Here is a 21,960-nt window from a genome sequence, read left to right as displayed (position 1 = left end):
GTTCAAAAAAATGTTAACGCATTATTTTATTTGGTGTCAATGTCATTTATCATCAATACCCTCTGTAAGAAAAATAAAAATTCTTCATTTCAATATTTTTAAAGCTACAAAGGGCCACTGCAAAGGAGACAAAGAGCCGCATGAGGCTCCAGAGCCACAGGTTGAAGACCCTTGGGCTAAAGTAAAAGTTCCTGGAACTTCTGGTCTGAAACCACCCGGTGTAGCTTTGAGATGACAGAAAGGCTGCTGACATGCACATGTAACCAACAGGAAACTGTAAACTTTTTCACAGACACTGCATGGATCAGTTCTGTTTTTTAAAGGCTGCTCACATACAAAAAGGCGTAACCTCCTTTAGCCAGTGGAACCATGAGTTATAAACCAAAACTGAAAGTGCTGTGAGTCAATCAAACAGGAAGCAGGCCGTGGAGGTGGTTTACAGGCCAGCGTACGGGCTGAAAATCTTCATGCGGTTTCTTTGACACTGATGGTGAACGTTTTATCACCTGTTGTTTCCTCTGAATCTCCTCATCAGGATCAGATTTATGGTTCAAATCTAAAGTTTACACCAGAATAAACACTGCGCTTCCTGTCTGTAGCTGTGAGCGCGATGATGTTACTACATCACGGCGGATGGCGGGTGACACAAGGAGTAAGAGCAGGTCAGAGAGGCTCCTGAGGCAGTGACACACAAACACACACACAGACACACACAAATACACACTCCCAACGACTACCAAGTAACTGCTGCACTTTATACACAAATACACACAGCTGTCAGGGGCAGACGAAGATCATTCACAAAACACCCACCCCCCCTCCCCTGGGTATCACTGACACCGTTTCTCCCTCATACACACACAAACCATCCCCTCACACACACACACACACACACACACACAGAGTTGCCGGGAGGCAGCATGCTGTCCATGTGGCCTGTGGAGAATCATTACTCAGCAGTGCTCACTAAAGAGCTGAGCGTGAACTTCCTCTCTGAACGCTCGGGCTTCCTCTTCTCCACGGCGCCAACCAGCAACAAACAGAAGCTGGAAGTCCTTCTGGATGTTTTTTTAGAAGCCTGCAACGTTTTCACCAAACAATTCACTACTTTCACTGAGCGGTGTGTCACTTCCAGCGTGCTGTCTGCAGGATGGGATCTGCCTTCAAAGATTCACAGGTTTCTCCTTTTTTTGTGATAAAATCATAAAAAAATATGAAAAAGTTCTGATGTTTCACGTTTTCCATTGTTTTTACTAGCACTGGCTGTAAGCTTTTGTCCCAATTTGATCCTTTTACGATTTTTGGGGTTCCAATTCAATTTAAATTGCGATTAATTTGTTATTTTTGGTTGTTTTTTCAACACAAGACCATGTGAAAACATTCAATGATGATGATGATGATGATGACGATGACGATGATGATGATGATGATGATGATGATGTCTACAGACCTGTGAGTCAGTTTTAAAGATTTATTCAGGAGATCTGACATTAAAGCTGAAACGATTCCTCGAATTATTCGAGGTACTCGATTACAAAAAATGATCGAGGAATTTTCTCTGCCTCGAGGAATCGCTTAATTTCAAAAAAGCTCAAAGAGTGACATTTGAAATAGAGCTGAGGCCATATTTAGAGAGTTTTCAGACCCCTCAAGTTACCTCTTTTTCAAAATAGTGACTAGCAACACATCTAGCTTCTTTTCTGGAGTTTGGAGACTTGATATGAAAGCATGTATTGATCTGCATCAACTGCTTGTATCTCATATCTCATCAGATCACTGAACTTGGAATTTGTCACCCAAAGCCAGTTGATTTTACACTTGCTTGAAACAAATTTTCATTTGAAAAATAACTGCTCTTTAACTTAACAAAAATGTGTTTTATCCAATTACTGGATTAATCGATGGAATTTTCAGTAGAATACTCAAATAATAAAATATTCAATAGCTGCAGCCCTATCTGACATCTTAACCTCTTTCCAACCCAGCTTATAAACAAAGACTAAAATGAAGGATTTAAGTGTGAAGAAAGAAATCTGATTGACTGAAACAATAAAAACACAATTTAAAATTGTTTAAAAAAAATCCTGATACTACGATACATCAATTTGTATCTGTAATGTGGCATTAATACGTGACAGTCTGTAGGACATCTGGAAGCTGTCTTTTTGTCGTAAACAACAAAAAACTTCTGTAATAACAGAAAACGTAACAAATAACAAAAGAAAGCATAAGTTACCGATTCATGTAAAGACAAAAGGTGCCATGTTTAGGTACCTAAATGCATCCTTGTGACTGTGAGGGAGTGGAAGAGTAGGTGATTTTTCATGCTGAACATGAACGCAACATTGCAAGGTTATATATTGAAGAAGAAATATGTTACATTGAAAATTTTATCATCAAACAAATTGATATTTTTTACCACATAGACACAAAAAAGTACCGAAAATTGGTACCCTTGAGTACCTATTGCCAGGTACCGAGCACTGGTACCATATTGTTTCAGATGTGAAAGGTACCCATTCCTACTGTCATCTGACCTGATGAAACTCAACATTACGTGGCGTTTTAGAGAACATGTGGTTTGGGAAGCTAGGCGGCTATTTCGCGATTAATCACTCTTTAAAATGTCGTGCATTTTTCTGCGCGAAGTGTCACCCTGTGGGAAGGGGCGGGTCAATTATGTTAAAGGAAATCAGCATGAAAGGTGAACAAAGTGACACCTGAACAAGTACTCGAGTACCCACAGATTATTTTTCACCTTGAACAAAAAAAAAAAGAGTCACAAGACACAGGAAACCCCACGGACCAGAAGTGTTGAGGACTCTCTGAAGCCTTCTGCTTCTACAAAAAGTAATGGGAGCATATTTCCAGTCACTGTTTTGGTTATTTCTAAGCTGGTCTTCTCTGAGAACATCTCTGCTGTGTTCTTCTTGTGATTCAAGGGTGATTATTTAAGTATCAAACTAGTATTTTGATAAGGCTTTCCTGATCCAAGCAGTGCTTCGGGAGATATTTAGATCCAAAATCGTGCAGCCGACGTCTGTATAATGGGATCCATCGGGGCATAGACAGCACTGCTCCTAAAACTGCATTAATCGTCCAAAACCTCGTGTTTTTCATCAATATTCCATCATGGTCTGCTCCGGGTTAGTCCTCTGCTGGAGTCTGTGTCACTCCAGACAGCGCTGTGTGGCTGTGCTGACCTCTGAACTGACGAAGACTTTGTTTACGTTGCCCCTCCGTGCATGTGCAGTACTGTCTGGAGAGCTGACTCCACTTCCTCCTTTCTTTGAGCTCGTCATCTGTTGACTCTGGCTCAAAACTGTATGATACCCATCATGTTCAAAGTTCTACTCGACAACATCTTCATCAGATAGATATTCGTCCATTTTACACAAAACTGGAAGAAGAAAGTCGTCATGTAGCCTGCCGTCTTCCCCTGCAATGAGCCGCACTAATGCGCAGAGGGGCAAATGTAAACAAGTCTTCATCAGTTCAGAGGTCAGTACAGCCACACAGCGCTGTCTGGAGTGACACAGACTGCAGCAGAGGACTAACCCGGAGCGGACCATGATGGAATATTGGTGAAAAACATGAGTTTTTGGACGATTAATGCAATTTTAGGAGCGGCGCTGTCTACGCCCAGATGGATCCCATCATACAGACGTCCGCTGCACGATTTTGGATCTAAATATCTCCCGAAGCACTGCTTGGATCAGGAAAGCCTTCTGGGTGAGTATTTTGCTCTACTTCATTCTATAAACAATGTAAAAGCTGTATAAACCGAACTTATCCTTTAACAGTCATACTGTTTTACTTTGCACTACAGTTTACTTAAAAAAAAAAACACACACACTTAGACTGTGACTGTTGTTAGTTTTATTTAGCACTTTGGTTAATTTATTAAAAACAAGTTGTTAACTCACAGAGAGTTGTTTGTGTTTTGTTTCATTTTTTTTTGGACTTACTGTCAGAGTGACTGTGCTGTCTTTGTTCGAAATGATCTGTCACTGTTATCAGGAATTTCATAGTATCGGTACTCAGTAAGTAATCCCACTGGTATCGGTCTGAAAAAAAGTGATGTCAGACATCCCTAATAAAAACAATGATACTACCTGAGAGCCCAGGTACTCAATGCAACACTGAGTTAGTAAAAATAAACATGGAGGTTTGAAGCAACTCAGTGGAGAAGGACAGTAAACAAATGAAGCACAGCAGCATAAAGTCTGTGGAAGAGGAAACAGTGCTGATGAGCAACCATTTAACGCTACTGTGTAAGTTAAAATACCTCTTCAATACCAAAATGTTAAAACAACCTTTACACCTACAGCACTTCACCAAAAGATCTGATCAGCTGGAATTCAGACGTTAATAGCACAGGTAGCAAAATCCCCAAGAAGGTCCCTGGGATTTCAGAGATTATAATGTTGTGGAATAATTTCTCAGATTATTTCATCCAAATCTTGCATTCTTAGTTGTAGTGTTTTTTTATTTATTTGTTATTTTCTGTTTTGTGATCAAATATTATTAAATTATAACAAATTACAACACGGGTAGATCATTCAATCATGAAAATAATCTGTACTTTATTCAAAGCCTGCATAACAGAGAGATATGTCCCATCAGCCAAATGTCTTTGATTAAACCTTGTCACATTTCCAGAATGATCTTTAACCAGGTTTCCAGTGTTGGCAGAGAGAAGTGACACGCTTCACCCACACTGGTCTGTTTGGAGATTGAGTTAACTCTGAGAGAAGGCAGGGGACGGTTAAAGAGCAGAGTTTTGTCACAGCAGCGCTGCTCTGAAAGTGTTTATTTGTAGACGACTTTCCAATCTGCAAAGGGGCTTCCCCTCGTATATCAGCTGCCTCAGAGCCCTGCGTTTATTAGCAGCAGTCAATTTAACAGCCCTGCTTTGGTGTTTTCATTATGTCTTCAACTGAGGGACTACCTCAACAAACAAAATATTTACAAAGTGTCTTCGATTATGATTTCATTCAAACTCAATTTGGGAAGTCAGCCTTGCAGAGCTGAGAGGGCATCCCCGATGGCTCGTTCCCACGTGTGAGGCGGGGGGAAACACCTGGCGCCGGAGCATCCAAAACAAGTGCACTACGATTCATTTCACAGGGTTTGTTTGTGTGCGGGGCTGTATGAGGAGCCATAATATTAGCCTTCACACAACTGTCAATTAACGCATTAATTCATGGCCGGCAGGTGGCTAATGCAGGTGAGCGTTTCAAATTCATTCAAGGAAAACATTGGCGGCTTTATATCCAAAAATGAAAAGGCCAGTGGTGCCGTGGTTAATGACCAGAGAGGAGACGTGTTTCATAAAGTCTGCTTCAGACACAGTAAACAGAAGTCTTCACAGGCTCTGCTAGTCTCCACGTCAGGCCAAGAGCAACTAACACACAATGAACTACATGATAGAGAGGTTACAATCAGACTTATACTGCCATACTATCAGGTATTACTTATTTTACTCTGTTAAAACAATCAGAAAATAAAGAACAAACAACAAAATGCCATTATTTTACAGGCCCTCTTTGCTACTTGGTTTGAAATGTGACCTCCGAGGCACTTTCTTTGTTTTGTTTTTTTGCTGTATTACCGGTCTACATGGAATAAAAGTTTACAATTGAATACTGTACATTCTGAAGCTTTGCTTTGCTGGTAACATTTAAATGTTTTATAGTTTAAATAAGTATTAACTTCAGTAATTCCATTAACAGCTGAGTTCAGCTTTCCCAATCTGGTTCCTGTCAACAACAGGCTTCAAAACTCTGTATCATAAACAAATGGGTGACATCACAGAAAGCACTTTCACATATTATACAGACTGCACAAGAAAATTTACATGTTAACACTGAAGTACGTCCATACTTTATGTTGACTTTGAGCATGTGTCACATATACGGAGGCTTTAAGCTTGGTTTCTGCTTGGTCCACGCCGCCTCGTGCGGATGAATGACATCATTTGAGCAGATTCGCCCCCTCACATGGACCTTTTCAAGCATAAAATTTCCACGTCTCACACATCTGAAAATGTCGAACTTCTGCACAAAGACGCTTGGACAAACAGGAGCTTCCAGTTCCTGAAGTGCAAAAATGACCTGGCATTTCTATGATTCTATAAAGATCACCGTGATAACGGTGTTATGAACAACTCCTGGCATGAAATTGTGGCCAGACTCTGCAAAAAAGAGGAACTGGCAAAGAAAAGGTTGTAACTAGGGATGGGTACCTTTCACATTTGAAACTATACGGTACCGATGCCTGGTACCTGGCAATCGGTACTGGTACTCAACGGTACCAATTTTTGGTACTTTTTGTTTTGTTGTGGTAAAACATATCAATTTGTTTAATAATTTTTTTTTTTCAACTCAACATATTTATTCGTCAACATGCATCTTGCAATGTTGTGTTCATGTCCATGGAAAATCGCCTTCTCTTTTACTGCCCCACAGTTACAAGGATGCATTGAGGTGCCTAAACATGGTACCTTTTGAGTTTACGTGAATCGGTACCCGATACTTTAGACAGAATTTGGTCGGTACCTATAAAAGTATCTAACTCGGTACCCATCCCCAACCCCGGTAGATGTGTGTTTGCGATACACTGTCCCCTGCAGTTTGGAAATAGACGCTGCGCAGTGTTAAAGCGTTAAAAAGCCACACGCCACTTTTGCGCTTATTCCACGTCTCATTTCCGATCATCACGTTGGTGCAGAAAGCATAACCCAGGATTTAGACCTTTGTAGAAACCCCTCACTGCACGTCTTCTCTCCACTCCCCACAATTCTTGTCTCATCAGTGAAGAAATTAAAGGTCCAGAAAGTAACTTTTTTTTAAAGTTTTGGCAGTATTTTCCTACTTTCCATCAGCACTTGATGGATGACTAACACGACAACTGTTCAGTCTCCATAAAAAGAAGCCATCAGGTCATCTTTCTGTCCTTTCGCCCTTGCGAGAGCTCCTGTCCTCCAGGTAGCGTGTCGGGGATTATATCCATTAAGATAATGTGTTCTCTGCACCTGCACTACTGAAACAACCACTAAAATACTCAGGCAGAAGTTTCAAACTGTTCTTACTCCGACCAATTAGGTGAGACTCCCACACAGACAGTTTCTGCAAAATACTGTCAGCTTTAATTGTTCCGCACAAGCAGGAGATTTTCCTCACGTCCACTCTCAGAGCTTAAGAGTCACTATAAAAAAAACCTGCATGGGTCACCTGAAGTCATGATATTGAATTAAAAGAAGTGATAAAGTATGCACGCACACTAATCAGCAAAAGGTTAGATATTTACACACGCACATAAAGCAGGCAACAGAACTTCAAGATGCAACAGATTTCTCTGCACGCTGCTCAGTCAGATAAGACACTTATTCACAGTTTGCACCCAAAATACAAAGAAACATTTCACTTCTCTTTTTTTCCCCAAACAACAACAAACAGCGATTCAGAGCTGATGCAGTTTTTTTAAATGACACGTCTTTCTGCAGCTATTTAAAGTCCACAACTGACAGTGAAGACATGAAAACGCCACACATGCTGCTGCCGAAGCTCAGCTTAAACTTGTTTAGTACAGTCATCCAATGAAACATGATCTAAGTGACAGCTCACTTTGTATCGATAAAAGCTAAAGCTCTTGAACAGAATCTCGCAGCTGGACTGTAAAAGTGTTCCCATCTTCAAGTCCCAAACTGAGCTGAAGCTGTGAAAAGCTCCTCCTTGAGTGAGATGCTGTCGAGTCAGCTGCTTCGCCAAAAGTTGGAGCTGCCCTCAGGTTGGACACTTCTCTGCACACACAGAGTGACAGACTGAGACAAAAACAGTGCAGCAGTGATCCAAAACCAAGACGTGTCTGATCACTTCTGGATGACTAAAATGAAGACGAGCATTGACGTGTGAAATCACAGCATCCACATCAGCTGATGTGATTTGGAGAATATTTAGATGTAACATGTTTTCATGTTGAAACCTCCACCGGAAATCCAAACAGAGCTATAAATGTGCCAAGTTGCACCGTGAAGCAGTTCACCCCGCTGTGATGCACCAAAGTGGCAATCAAAATGTGTGAAGGCTTGCACCTTAAACTGTCATGCAACAGGTGGTGGAATCACTTCCCCAGATGAACAGTTTGTCCGTAGTTTGCTCGCTTTGGCTGGGAGCTAAAACACAAAGCATCCACCTTCCTCAAAGAGTCAACAAATATTTAACCATGTATTGTAATAGACATTTGATTACTGATGCTTTAAGCTATTTGGAGGGAGTCTGTGCAAAATAACAGAGCTCAACCAGTATGCTAGTCCATGAACTGTATCAGTCTGAGCTGGTTTAGTTTCTGCAAAGCACCAACATTCAAAAATCTTTAACTCCAAAAACTACAAAATATAACTTCTGGTTTATGAGAAAGTAGTGGAGCTTTGACGTGACATGATCGTCTACAAAAGTGTTTCACTTGACTTCAGAAACAAAATATGCCTGAATTAACAGATTTATTTTGAAGAAAGTTTAAAAATAACAAAACCTTGCTCTGTTTTTTGGCACGATGCAGCAGCTAAGTTTCACTTTATGGCAAGTCAACAGTCCAAGTGTCTCTATAAAGCCCTGTGCCACCAAGTGGTCCGGTATGGATCACCACAGTCTGGTACAGGTTGGATCGGTGAAGTCTGATCCTGATTGCATGCCTTTCATGGTAGGTGGTGTCTCAGCTGGATGTTAATAGCTAGGGGTGGGCACCGAATTAGGTACTTTTAAAGGTACCAACCGAATTCTGTCTAAAGTACCGGGTATCTATTCATGTAAAACCAAAAGGTACCAAGTTTAGGTACCTAAATGCATCCTTGTGACTGTGAGGGAGTGGAAGAGTAGGTGATTTTCCATGCTGGACATGAACACAGCATTGCAAGTTTATTAGGGTATATGCTAAAATCCTGAGGTTGATTTCAATACCTTTTTAAGACTTTTTCAAAAACCTTTAAAAAAGTTTTAAGACTATCGCAACTCTCAGTTGTTGTTGGCATCCACTTTTCAACAGTTGTAGTTTACATTTTTACAGAAATGCTGTAAGCTAAGGAGGAATAAAGCTTGAAAGAACAAATTAAACTAAAGGCAGGTTTATCAACACTCACAAGAAACAGCAGTTATTCAAGGCCAACTTGCTGAAGAAAATGAGAAATGGTTTAATCATTTTTTAAATTTAGGACGTGCTGGAGATTGTGTGATTTGCTTTAATGTTGTATTTAATTTCTCTTTATGAAACTAGAAACGACATTAATTTATAGCAGGTGTTTATACCGCTCACAATCCTCATTGTTGTATTTTATTGTAATGGGAGTCTTTATGTATTTTTTTATTCTATTCTTTTTTCTTTTTGTATTTTTCTACTGACTCCATCGATTTCTGCTGTTAACATTACATTTTTCCAGTTTGGGATCAATAAAGTAACTCTATTCTTTTCTATTCTATTCTATTTTAGAACTTTATCGGCTGAATGTTTAACATCCCAATCAGGGGACAGTTGCAAGGAGGAAAATAAATTTTCATGGATATTTTTGGGGTCAAAACTTGGATACCCATGAAACTTAATATTTCATAAAACCACAATTAAGACTTTAATATTATTTAAGGCCCTTATTTTTCCCAAAATTGATTTATCAACTCTTAATAATTTTTAAGACCCCGCGAACACCTTGTTTATATATATCGTAAAGAACAAATTTGTTAAATATATTTTTTTTTATATTACATTATCAAACAAATTGATATTTTTTTCCACATAAACACAAAAAAGTACCGAAACTTGGTACCGTTGAGTACCAGTACCGATTGCCAGGTACCAGGCATCAGTATCGTTTCAAATGTGAAAGGTACCCATCCGTACCCCTACCTCCCTACCTAGCTGCATAGCTACATAATAGCATGACAGCATAGCAGCCCAACACAGTGTACCCCACTATAATAAATCCAGCGATGAAGAAAAATGTGAGACACTGTTTTGTTTTGACGGCAGATTTTACGCTGTTTCGTGACGCCATTTTCCAAACAAAAAGAAAGTGATCTTCACAAAGTGGACTGGAGATTTAAACACGACGGGTGATGTGTTTGTTATTACCGCTGTCGCACAGAAAGTGACCACTCTTTCAACCAATCAATTGACTGCAGTGTTTCTAGTGCCACCTTCTGGGGTCGGATTGGTGTGTCTATCACCTCAACAGAAGGGTACCAAAAAGTGGGAGGGTATGGGTCGGTAAATTGTCCGTCTCTGCTCTTATGCTGCTCTTTGCTCAACACACTGACTTGTCCTCTCTGAATAAAAGCAGAAAACACATAATACAAAACTTTGAAAAATGACAGTTTTGAGTTGCTACATGCTCACTTTGTGGAGGCCCAGGTGATGGTTGAAACCAAGGGTCAAAATTCAGAATGTATTGGCACAATATTTATATGCTTTAAAGAAAGGAGTACTTATTGCATAATCTCTAATAATCTCTGCATGTTCCTTGATAGTGTGTTAAAATTGCAACATCAACTTTGCCACAGTCTTTTTTATCAAATTCAGCAGATCAGGGGTTTAAATCTGCAAATCTGCACAGATCAGGCATGCACATGCAAAAGCATCACACTAAAATTAAAAACTTTAACAATATCCTGACTTTCACAGACATGTACTACATCAAACTCAAAACTGATTAATAGCAGATTAAATTTTGTTTTGAGGCATTAATATCTCGTTTCAGTTAAAGGACAGAGCTCTTTTGTTTTCAAAATAGAAAACGTTTCTGGTGGTTAGGCGATAAATACCGAGTTGACTCAGGAAAAGATTTTTAAGTGAGCACAGAATGCTTTGAAAAACTGCCGCAGATCAGTGATAAATCCTCTGTGACAATATTTTCTGTTTCAATCCAGCTTAAATATTTACTAAATCTGTGACCTTATGAGTATCTAATGATCGCTTCATCCGTACAGAGTAAATACGAGACAACTTCAAAAAAGTCAACATGCCACATTTTCTACAACACTCAAACTGAAAGGTGATAAAAATGACTTTTGCTGAGATTGCAGGTATATCACCTGAAATTCATGAGTGCAGAGTGAAAACACAAACCATGTGGCTGTTATCACTGAGCGAGAAAGTGAGGTGCAGGTAAGCAGTGTTGGCATGGTTACTCTCCCTCTGCATGAGGAAGTAAATTAGGCCATTATGAACCAGCTGAAAAAAAAGAAACTGTGACACCAGGCTGACACCTTGGTTCCTTGTAAACACAACAGCAGCAGCCAGTCCAACACTCTCACGTGGCCACGAGATAATCTGGCACACAAGTCTCTTTAAGTCCTGATCTGGAAACAGTGGAAAGCTCAGCGTTACAACGAGCTTCATGACCACACCTACTCTATGTGCTGTACCAGAGTCAGCTCCTCTTGAACAAGCTGTGCAGAGTGTTCCCTGAGAGGAGAAAAATAAACTTCAGGTGCATGGGAGAGGTCAACAACTACAAATGACTGCGAGGGTGCAACTGCACGCATGTGGGGTTAAGGTTCAATATAAAAATGTAAAGGAAGTGGTGGAGCTACATGTTTACAGGCAACATGCAAATTACTGCAGCGGGGGACGTAATGTTTCCTTAGAGGGTTTCACAAATGAAAGTACGAGTTAAATATGTTTCATTGGGGATGAATATTGTTGTTTTGTTTGTATTTTATGAGCAAAAAGGAAGATTTAAAGATTAAGTCATCATTTTAAAAATCTGGAAAAAAAATATCTAAAGCTGTAATAATGCATGCAATTCTGTTAAAAATGCATAAAGAGACTAAAAAGGCGCTGAAAGTGTGTTTTCTTGACGCGATGGAGGATATGTGTGGGCTGTTTTTCTGCAGCCTTTCCATTAGATGCAATTATAAATGGCCGAGAGCGGAGGGATGGGGAGCCAATCAGATCTCGGCTCGCATGTCAACCTAAGACCAACTGTCTCCTGGCTCTGACAGCAGGATTTTACCTCCATAATTCAAATCCCAAAGCAAAGGCAATCTGCACTTTGCCAACTCCAACCAGCGGGGCCGTGTTTACAAGGCGGCACATGCAGGAGAGGACCGCGGAGGGGGGAAAAGGAGGCGAACGGAGCCGAACCGAGCCACAATGAATGAAAACCCTCCGTCAGGATGAATCACAATCACACTTTGATCCGAGTAAACACTTAGCGCATGTAATTGTTGCTATTCACTGGACTGTGAGACACATCTTCACTTCACTGTGCAGGCAGCTATTTAACCCACAGAGAGGGCTTTTCTTAATGATTATGCAAATGCTGTCTAACGGATATCGCTGTCATTTGCATCTTGTTTATAGCTCTGACAGCCTTTGACACAACTTTGATAGCAGGGCTTGTGCAGCCCGAAAGAAGCAGCGGATTCTCACAGAAACAGCTCCTGCACTTTCATCTACAATGAGACTAAAGAAGCACATCACCATATCTCCCTCTGCACAAACACACACATACACACACACACTTTCTCCTGACAAACTCTTGCTCTACTTAGTCAAACTCTTGCCCCATACCCAGCAGGGACACATGCAGTTACCAGCAGCTCAGAAAGTTGTTTGTAACGGTAAATGCAGCTTGTTTCTGTGTCTAAACACTCTTGCAGGGGGTGGTATTGGGAGAAAGAGAGAGGCAGCCATTTTAGAGCTCTTGCTACATAGACAATGGCTGGTCCAATGCAATATGCAACTCTACAGAGCTGTTTCTGGACTACTCTGTGACTTTGCTCCATCAAAGTGTGTCAGTGCAGTGAGGGAACTTTACCTGGTTTCTGTTTGGAGGCTGTCCAGTGTTTCCCGGGCTCATGGGAGGCGGATGGTGGCTCCTTTGTTGCCAACCCGGATGGACCCCACCATACTGACTGCTACCCATATCTCCTGGTCCCTTATTGGCCCCTTCCTGATTGTTATAGTCTCCTTGGGGGTAATTCGGGTAGCTCCTGGCAGAGCTCGGGGATGTCAAAAGCTGATTTAAAGTAGGCGTAGACGTAGGTTGTTGGTTTCCCATGTTATACCTCTGATTATTGTAAGAGGCAGCCATAGCTGTGGTTCCTCCTGCTGGCTGCTGCTTGCCTGGCTGCCCCCCAGCCGCCGGAGGCTGGTTGTTACGCGGGGAATTCATGGCCCCGTACCCTTGGCCCTGATAAGGAGTCCTGCTCTGGAAAGGGCTGTAGTTGTTATAATGGTTTGGGTAGCCGTGTTCGTGAGAATTAGGGGGGTAAGGGTCCATCATGCCCGGCCCCGATGCAGCTGCCATGCCAGGGCTTTGTTGTCCGCCATGTTGATGAAAAGGGGCCCGGCTGTAGTGCTGGTTGTAACCGTAAGGAGGAGGAGGAAAGGGGCCCTGGTGGTGGTGTCCCATTCCGGGATGGTTATTCCCTTCGGGCCCGCCTGTATCATTCTGATTACTGCTATTATTATTTACCCTGGGCAAATTCCCGTTGCCGTTCTTCATATCAGGCTCCCCTCCTCCCCCAGCATTTCCAGCATCAGTCCCGTCCTGCAGCTCCTTCTGTCCAGGAGATCCGCCGTCAGGTCCCGGTTCCTTATTTTCATGCTGTTTCTCTCCCGGTACCGACTCCTCCTGTGGGTCCCGATCCGGCTTTTTGAGTTCGGATGGCGGGCTAGTGTTGAGAGTGGCGACGCTGGCAACCTGAGCGGCCATGATATCCCTCTCTCTCTCTCCTCCACTCTTTCTCTGCCTCTCTCTCTCAGCACGGCGACTCACTCACAGTCAAACTCTGAAAAACCATTGAATATAAATACACATAGATTTAAAACAACGTACCCGCTGTCCCGGTTCATTCCCCCCCTTTGCCCTCCGCCCGGACCGGTATCCGGTAATCCACAGCGACTCCGTTTAAAGTTAAAACAGAGAGGGGAAAGTTGGCAGAAGCAAAAATTTATAAATACAGAGCCGGGGAAATGAATTTCACCGACAAAAGTGAGTGTGTGTATGTTTGTGTGTGTGTGTGTGTATGTTGGAGGGGGGGCTTCTGTTACAGAACGAGAGCGCGAGCAAGAAATCAACCAAACCAGCACGAGGCTCCGCGAGACACAGCCATCTTACCGACCTGTCGCGAGAAAATGAAAACCCGGAATGGAATTCTCAGTGAAAACTGGATCCGGACCGGAGCTGACTGTCTAATAATAACATTGTTTATGCTCAAGGAGAGCCATTGTTGCGGCTCTAATGAACCTGAGAGTGAACTCATACATTAAGATGTCTACCTGTGAGGAAAATCATTGCTTTGAATGAAAAGAACTTGTTATTTTGAGACTGATTAACCACTCAAAAGCAATGGCAACATTATATTTAAGAAAAAAGTACAGAAATTGGTTGGCCGGAACTTACATAGCAGTGAATGTGAGTCCCTGAATTTACCCACATTTTCTGTGCATTTTTTAAAAAGACCTTTTACACTATGCAGAAAAGAAGTCTGCTGTGAATTATTGGGTTCTTCATGTGCAATAATTGCATTTATTATTACTGTCACCCATAAACATATGCAATTCCTTCCTATAGTTTACAAAATGTGAACAGACTAATTACATACTTGTTTAAATTTTCTTCAGATATTTCTTGTAACTGAACAGGGGATTGTTTTAGCTTAAACGTGTTGTATAATTCTTTTTTGTATTGTTATTGTGAGGTTTGGGCTGCACTCTTGCTCATTTGCTGCTGATATTCTGTAAATATCCCCATTGTTAGACAAATGAAGGATTATCTTATCTTTATGACTACTTTTAAAGCTATGTGCAAAGAAATAAACTAAAAATCTGCCCTAGCTTCACTAATAGAACACAGCTTTTATCTTTGGCTTTTTAACAACCAAAGGCATAATTTCTTGAAAACACACGGTTTCACACACAAAGCTGGTAGACACCACTGCCTTTGTTTCTTCATTTTGATAGTACAATGTCCTTTCCTTGACCAAACTACTCTGCCTTTAAGTCATCCGTAACGATTCAGCCATCCTGGTAACAAAAAATTGCTTCATGCTTGAGCTGTGTGCTCCTCATTGTAACATGAATGTGTGCACTTTATCTTATTAGGGCGTTAAAGGACTGGAACAAAATAAGCTTCTTCTATTAAAGCAGAAGTGACTGTTTGTGTGCTGCTTCCATGTGTCGAATAAAGCAAGTGAGAGGAGAGTGTACAGCAGAGGAAAGCATGAAATCACAACCTGTACATGTCTGTGCAGTGAGTGTGTATGTATGTGTAAGAGTGTATGTGAGTGTGTGAGAGAGAGGACAGAAAAGGAAGAAGGATGGGGGATGGACTGAGCCAGTTACAGAGCAGGAAGTAAAAGATAGCCTCCAAAAAGAGAAACAATGATTGTGGAAAAGTGACACTGTGGAAGCCTCATGATACTATCTGTTAAAAGTCAAATCTCACGCAAACACACGAGAACGAGAAGAGATTTGGATGAGGCATAAAGTCAGAGTATAGGACTAACAGAATCAGACTCCCTCCCTCCCCACCCCCTTTCTTCGTGCTCTCTGCCTGCCTGCCTGCCTCGCGCTCTCCTAGCAGCAGCAGCCTTCGTGTTGCCTTCAGGGCCCGTCTGAATTTCCAGAATCACGATTAGAAGTAGGAACGAACGATTTGTTCAGAGCTGAAGTGAACTTTCCACCTCGATGGTGAGACTCTAGTTTCTTAACAGGGCCTGAAAAGGTCGCCAGTTTGACAAAATATCTTCCCTATAGGATTTCAACAAAGTATAACGAATGAAATTTAAAAGGGAAAGCAACACTATTTGACCACAGCTCAAGTAGAATCACCTTTTCTACCAAAGAAGCCCACAGCAGTGGATTGAAAATATTCAGAGTGCTCTGATTAAAGTATTTACACTTGGATCAATAGGATTTTTTATTGAATAATGCTTTCAGAATCACACATATTTAACAAAATCGTGTGAAAAATGTAGAAAGTGCAAATGCATTCAATGTTACACCGTTATCGTCGTCTTCATGTGTTTCTTGACGAGAATGGGAGACATTGCAGTATGTATATTAGATATTATTTACTTTATTCTAGGACATCCTGTGCTAACTTCACTCCTTGTTTAACTTGTCCACATAAATTAACTTTAAGACCCATGAAGAAATATCTCATACCTCGAAGTAACCTATTTCAACAAAGAATTAGGATTAAAGTGTTTCGTTTAAGAACTGAAAGGACTGGAGTGCTGCGACACTGTGCGTTCACGAGCCTCGGCTGGAGCACCTGAACGCAGCATCACCGCTTGCAAAAGCAGCAGAACTTTGCTATGTGAATGTGGGGGATGGGAAGCAGCAGCTCTCTGCTCTACTCAGCCCTTTCTCTCTACAATGCGGGGCTTTCTGCTCACATTGCTCACCCTGTGCGTGGTAAAAGAGGTCCTCTTCTACTCAAAGTTTAACTTTGATGATGAAAAAAATATAAACGCACATTTTGAAGATGCGTAAATACCCGTTTGAGTGTTAAATAAAGGAGAGTATGCAGGGTGGAGGGGGTCAGCTCAGCTGCTGTCTGCTTATATAGGCTAAGGGAGGAGAGTGTGTGCGTGTGTGTGGTGTGTGTGTGTGTAAGCAGCGCAAAGACTAGGCAGTAAGAGAGGCGGGGGTAGGGAGCTTCTTTTTCTTTCAGCATAAACTTGCTTTTTATTATCAAGGGGTGCAGTCTCTTTTTCCACTCTTTCATATTTTTCAAAACAGGCCCATATAATCTGCTTTCTACGTGCTGTTTATTTCCTGATCTTATTTTAGCTTCAAAATGAGCTGGATTTTTTTCAGCTCTCACCTTGAAAAATGTCTATGTGTTGTTGAGCTGCCTGCAAAGTGACTTTAAAGCACTAAGATCATATGGTATGTTAAATCTCCACAGGGGAACGAACAACATGATGCTAAAGACCTCCTGTGCAGCTAAGAGTGTCATGCATTTATTTATGTGACTCTTGTTTTACAAGGATGTGGGGCTCTCTGAAACGCCATGCTGCTAGCACAGACAAGCTCACGAGGACCATCCTCAACACAGAATTAATAAGGAAACACACAACGCTGAGTGCAATGAGAGACTTGTATTGGATAATGCTGAGTGAGTTGTGGTTAAAGTTCCATGTTACATTTGTCTATGTAGTCAGTGTGCTGTAATTAGAACAAAGAATGACTTGAGGAAAAGGTGTTTCCATGAAACCAGTCAGAAAGACTCTGTCGTAATCCAGTCTGGCTCTTATAGAATAAAATTCACACCTCCCACATGGCTTCATGCAACAATGTGCCATGTCTGTCCAGTCACTTAGACTGTAGACGAAAACTTATTTCCTGATATTTGCACGGATCGTCTGGACCTGTCTTTGCAGTGACAGTTGAGCTAGAGGCACGAGAGATGCTGGGGTTGCAGGGTCATGTGACCCCCCTCCCCATCTGTCCCAGGATGATGATTTAAGAGTGTTTACTCATGCCCCATCCCTGCCTCTCTGCGAGGCTGAGCGTGATGCATCACCTTCGGCCCCGGCGTTGTGGCTTCCCTGGACGTCACCGAGGCAGCAGCTTGGACTTCATCCAGCCACTCTTTACTATTGTGATCATAATTACACTGATGATGGAGGTTGATGAGAAGAAAAAGAGTTAGGGCGATGGTGAGAAGCTGCATTTGAAGATGCAAAGAGTGACTTTATTATTCATGTAATCAATCCTAATCATAAATGCAAAACACAAATTTCAGTGGACAGGCTGGAGTCATAAATATTTTACTGATCTAACTGAGCCAAAATATTCTATTTCTGTTAATTTATGTAAGCCTTTGATATCTTTAAATATGCATTTTTAATGTTGTAACTTTCTTCAATTAATCTGGGCTTTGAGCAGTCAAAGTGTCACTCTCACTGAGCGCGTTAACTGATGACTGATCATTCAGGAGTTTTTGCTTTTATTTTAATCCCTTGGGATCCAGTCTGGGAATGGAGCCACACAATCTCCAAGACAACCCAATAATGTGGCGTGGAATTTCCTAACAAGAGTGGTGTTGAATACAGACACACACATTCACTCCCCTCTCTCTCACACTCACACATACACACATGTGGAACAGCCAAGCATGGCTCACACCTGACTGTACTGTCAGGTTTTAAAAGCCATACCTGCACCAAACCTGCGCGGTGATCCCACAGTGACACTGTCCGAGGCCACACACACTCTCGCTAAAACAACACAAACAGTTGGGTCTTGTCCAGACGGTTGCCAGGCAGCAGTTCAATGCATAGTCTGGAGTGCGTAGAGGAAGGAAGTGCCACTTTGTGAAGTGCAATAGGCATCCGGCTTATTCCCAGACGCTGAGTGTGTGTGTGTGGAACCTGCCGCTCAAACTTACACCTGACAAACACACACCCACTACTTTGTAAACAGTGCAGGGGTGAGGCATGGACTATAAAAAGACCTACATGGTCTCCCAAAGAACTACTTAAAGAGGGGCTATTCTGCATTCCTGTATGTAAAACATGGATATTAAGTCACAGCTCAGGGTTTTTTAACTGAACGTGCAGACTTTCAAACCTCTACATGTTGTAGAAATCCCTGAATCTCTCTGTAAACTGATCAAATGTTCTAAAAACAGCACAAGGTCTTCGTCAAGAGATCTTCACTGAGACTCGCTGAAATAATGAGGTCATCACTCAAGGATCTCCTTACTGGTTCATTACACATTGAAGGGGTGGACCTCAATCACCAAGGTCTCTACATAGCTCTGCCACCATTAGGCCTCCAGAGGGCTGACCAATTGGAGGGAGGGGGGTTTGAGGAGCAGGGAGCTTTAAAGAGAAAGCAGCCAAAATGGACAGCGGACGGCGGCAGAAATATAACTAAAACAGTAGTCTCTTAAGTGGCGGTCTGGGCCCTCTAGACCAGGGGTCAACATTACACCCTTGTTTCATCCTTTTGCTGCGGCTCCCTGTAGCTATGGAAAATACATAATGAGTTTTCAATTTAAATTTCTTATATTATTATTTTTCAATTATTTATGTTTGATTTTCTTTTTAATTTTTAATCTAAATTTGAAAAAAAAAATTGGCCTGGTGGCATTAAAATACAACTTGTTCAAATATGCGTCACCATCACCAAAAGATGGTGCGTCCCCACCAGTGAGTCTCTGCAGGTCTAACCTTGCATTTATCAAGCTTTTCTACCCCAGGTAGGCCAAGTACAGAGAAATATATCTTCTCCACCATGAACTAATGAACTATGTTAAAAGCAAACATTGCTCATGCCTCACAGACAACACCTTACAATCCTGTGTGAAGATGAAGGCGACATCTTGTACTTCTGATGATCAGGGGTCCAGCAGCAGAAGTCACAATAATACATTTTTTGAGCAGATATTTTAAAAATGTGTACTTTACATTGTTGAGTGAACTAGTACGCTTATGTTTCAATTTATTTTTAAGTTCAGAGTAACGCTCCACTACACACGATAAAAGGATGACTACAAACAGTATTTTTTTTATTTTTTAAGCAGATGGGAAAATTAAACTTGGCTTTTTATTTCATAAACTCCAACATTCCACTCACTCATTTTTTTAATACAAGTCCTTCAATGTAGAGTGTTTTTTTGATGTTTTGTTTTTTTTTCAGTGTTCAAAATTTTTTCATTGTATACAGAACTAAAATGTCATTTTCTCTTTACCACTTTACAGATTTCAAAAGCAACATACAATAGGATATATATATATATATATATATATATATATATATATATATATATATATATATATATATATATATATATATATATATATATATATGTTTGTAACAACGATGGATGGAAGGACAGGTCCACATGGTCACCTCCCAGCTCACACCTGAGAACCAGCACGTCGTCCTCACCTCCTCCTCCTCAGCTCGAGGGAAATCAACAGGCCTTACACCAGTTAGCATTGACATGCTACAGGCTGCTAACAACTAATTTCACATGTAAACAATGCAGCCATGGTTACATGTAGGATCTCCAGATAAACACAGGAGAAAAGTAGTAAAAATATGGCTGAAGCCACAAAAAGTTTGGTGTCCATGACCAACAATGGACCATACAAAGTAATGATCCACTCCAAATACAAAGATGATGAAAAAGAGACGAAAAAATTACAAGAAACGGACAAAGAAGAGAGAGCTGCTGCAACAGGCAGCTACTTGGGTAGCGCCTAGCTGATATATATATATATATATATATATATATATATATATATATATATATATATATATATATATATATATATATATATATATATATATATATATATATATATATATATATATATGTATATATATACTGCCCACTCCTGTTTTGGAGTGTGACAAAACACTGGTAGAGTTGTTTTGAAAAACCTTGAAAAAAAAAAAACAAAAAAAAAAACCTTCATATTCCATTAAAAATACTAACATTATAAACCAAAATTGGGTTTAAATTTGATGTGACACCATATAAACAGAAAATGTGTGATCTGTTTTCCACATTTCGTGTTAAAGACCCCTGAGGTAACCAAACCAGGATAATGAAGATGTCAGTGGAGACTGATTCATTTAGGAAACAGATCAATATGTGAACATACGTAGTCTGAAGTTCTACCAGCCAGCTGAATGAAATATCTTAGGGGTTTTTCTTCTTGGTCCATTTTTGCATAAGTCTATCAGTGTTTTCGCTAGGCAGGGGGTTGCTGTTTTCTGTCTATGGTATTTTGGTGCTGAAAGCCAAAAAATGTGGAAACCCCTATTCCATGAACACCTCTTCTTTAATAAATGTGGACAATCAGTTTTATATCAGCCTGGCAGTCAGGGCCTCAGTGAGCAGTTAATCCAAACGCACTGTCTTGATTAAAAAAGGTAATAATTAAAGAGCACCTGTGGAACTGTCTGCTGTCTTATGAGGTTACAGTTCAGTTTGTCTTCTGTCATTGTTCTTCTCTGCTTTGATCAAAAGGGATCAAACTTTCCAGGAGCCACAGTTCAACACAACGGCACAGCAGACATTCAATCAGCTGCTCCTCTCTCCTCGTATTATTCTCTCCCAGGAAGTGAAATTCTCTGTTCCTCAGGTGAAAATAGACTGGGGGACCTCAATACCCCGTGACAGGCCTTTGAATCAAAGCTGGCAGGACATATTCAGGTTACGCCGGGGCACTTTTATCTACCTTTCTTGTGTACGGGGACTGATAATTTGCTAGGGGGCAGTTTTTTTGAAAATCTCAGAATTCATGAAGTCGACACAGTCGCTGCCACTGAATTCTTAACACTCCTTTTTTCTCTCAGTGTGTTAAAGTGGAGTGAAGGAAAGACCCCCGATCTCAACAAAGCCAGGCAAGGTTAAGAGCACTCAGAATTATGGTGTCCACCCTGCAAGGACGGAGAAGTGTTCGCGCTCTTTTCATCGGGGATAAAAAGAAACCGTGCAGGGAATCAGCTCTGTAGTAAAGGAACTCATCACTCCAAGCATACTGGGAATCGCTCCACTATGGGTCACAGAGCCCAGTATGTGAGCTTCTACTCCACTGACAAACAGTCCCATCCCTATAAATCACACAGAGAGACTTGTCAGCATTTCAGCTGCGAGATGGGGCCAAAATAAGAGGAGAAAAAAAGACTGTTCAGTGGACTTACAGGAAAAAAATCATCACAGGCTTCTTGGAAAAACAAATTTTGTCTTCTGTTTTATATCAGGAAATCTGAAATACAAATATTAAAAACATAAACACACCCTTGTTTACTGAGAGGAAACTAAAATGACAGCCAGACAAAGACAAAGCCGTCTTTCAGTTGGTGGAAGCTGACAATCTTTCAGCTCATGAGTAGTAAGTTTTGTTCGCAGGTTTTTACATTACTCTTTATTTTATTTTATTTTATTTAAAAAGCTACTTTATGTCATTTCAAAAACATTTGTGCCAA

The 21,960-nt window shown here is 41.0% G+C and overlaps 1 protein-coding gene across 1 annotated transcript in view; it reads right to left on the bottom strand.

Moving 5' to 3' along the window:
- Nucleotides 1-14,116, bottom strand: part of arid1ab (AT-rich interactive domain 1Ab) — a 95,435-nt gene extending 81,319 nt beyond the window's left edge. Inside the window, exon 1 of the mRNA XM_074686186.1 lies at nucleotides 12,812-14,116. Within this exon, the coding sequence (XP_074542287.1) occupies nucleotides 12,812-13,711 (900 nt within the window). The 5' untranslated portion in view covers nucleotides 13,712-14,116. The remainder of the gene's footprint in view (nucleotides 1-12,811) is intronic.
- Between the last annotated feature and the right edge of the window lie 7,844 nt (nucleotides 14,117-21,960).

The sequence above is a fragment of the Halichoeres trimaculatus genome, unplaced genomic scaffold, assembly GCF_033239565.1.
Source record: "Halichoeres trimaculatus isolate MK-OKI-2021-1 unplaced genomic scaffold, fHalTri1.1 fHalTri1_scaffold_14, whole genome shotgun sequence".
Classification (NCBI taxonomy): Eukaryota; Metazoa; Chordata; class Actinopteri; order Labriformes; family Labridae; genus Halichoeres; species Halichoeres trimaculatus.
The sequence above is the reverse complement of the archived record's forward strand: the minus strand, read 5'-3'. Positions and strand labels throughout refer to the sequence as shown.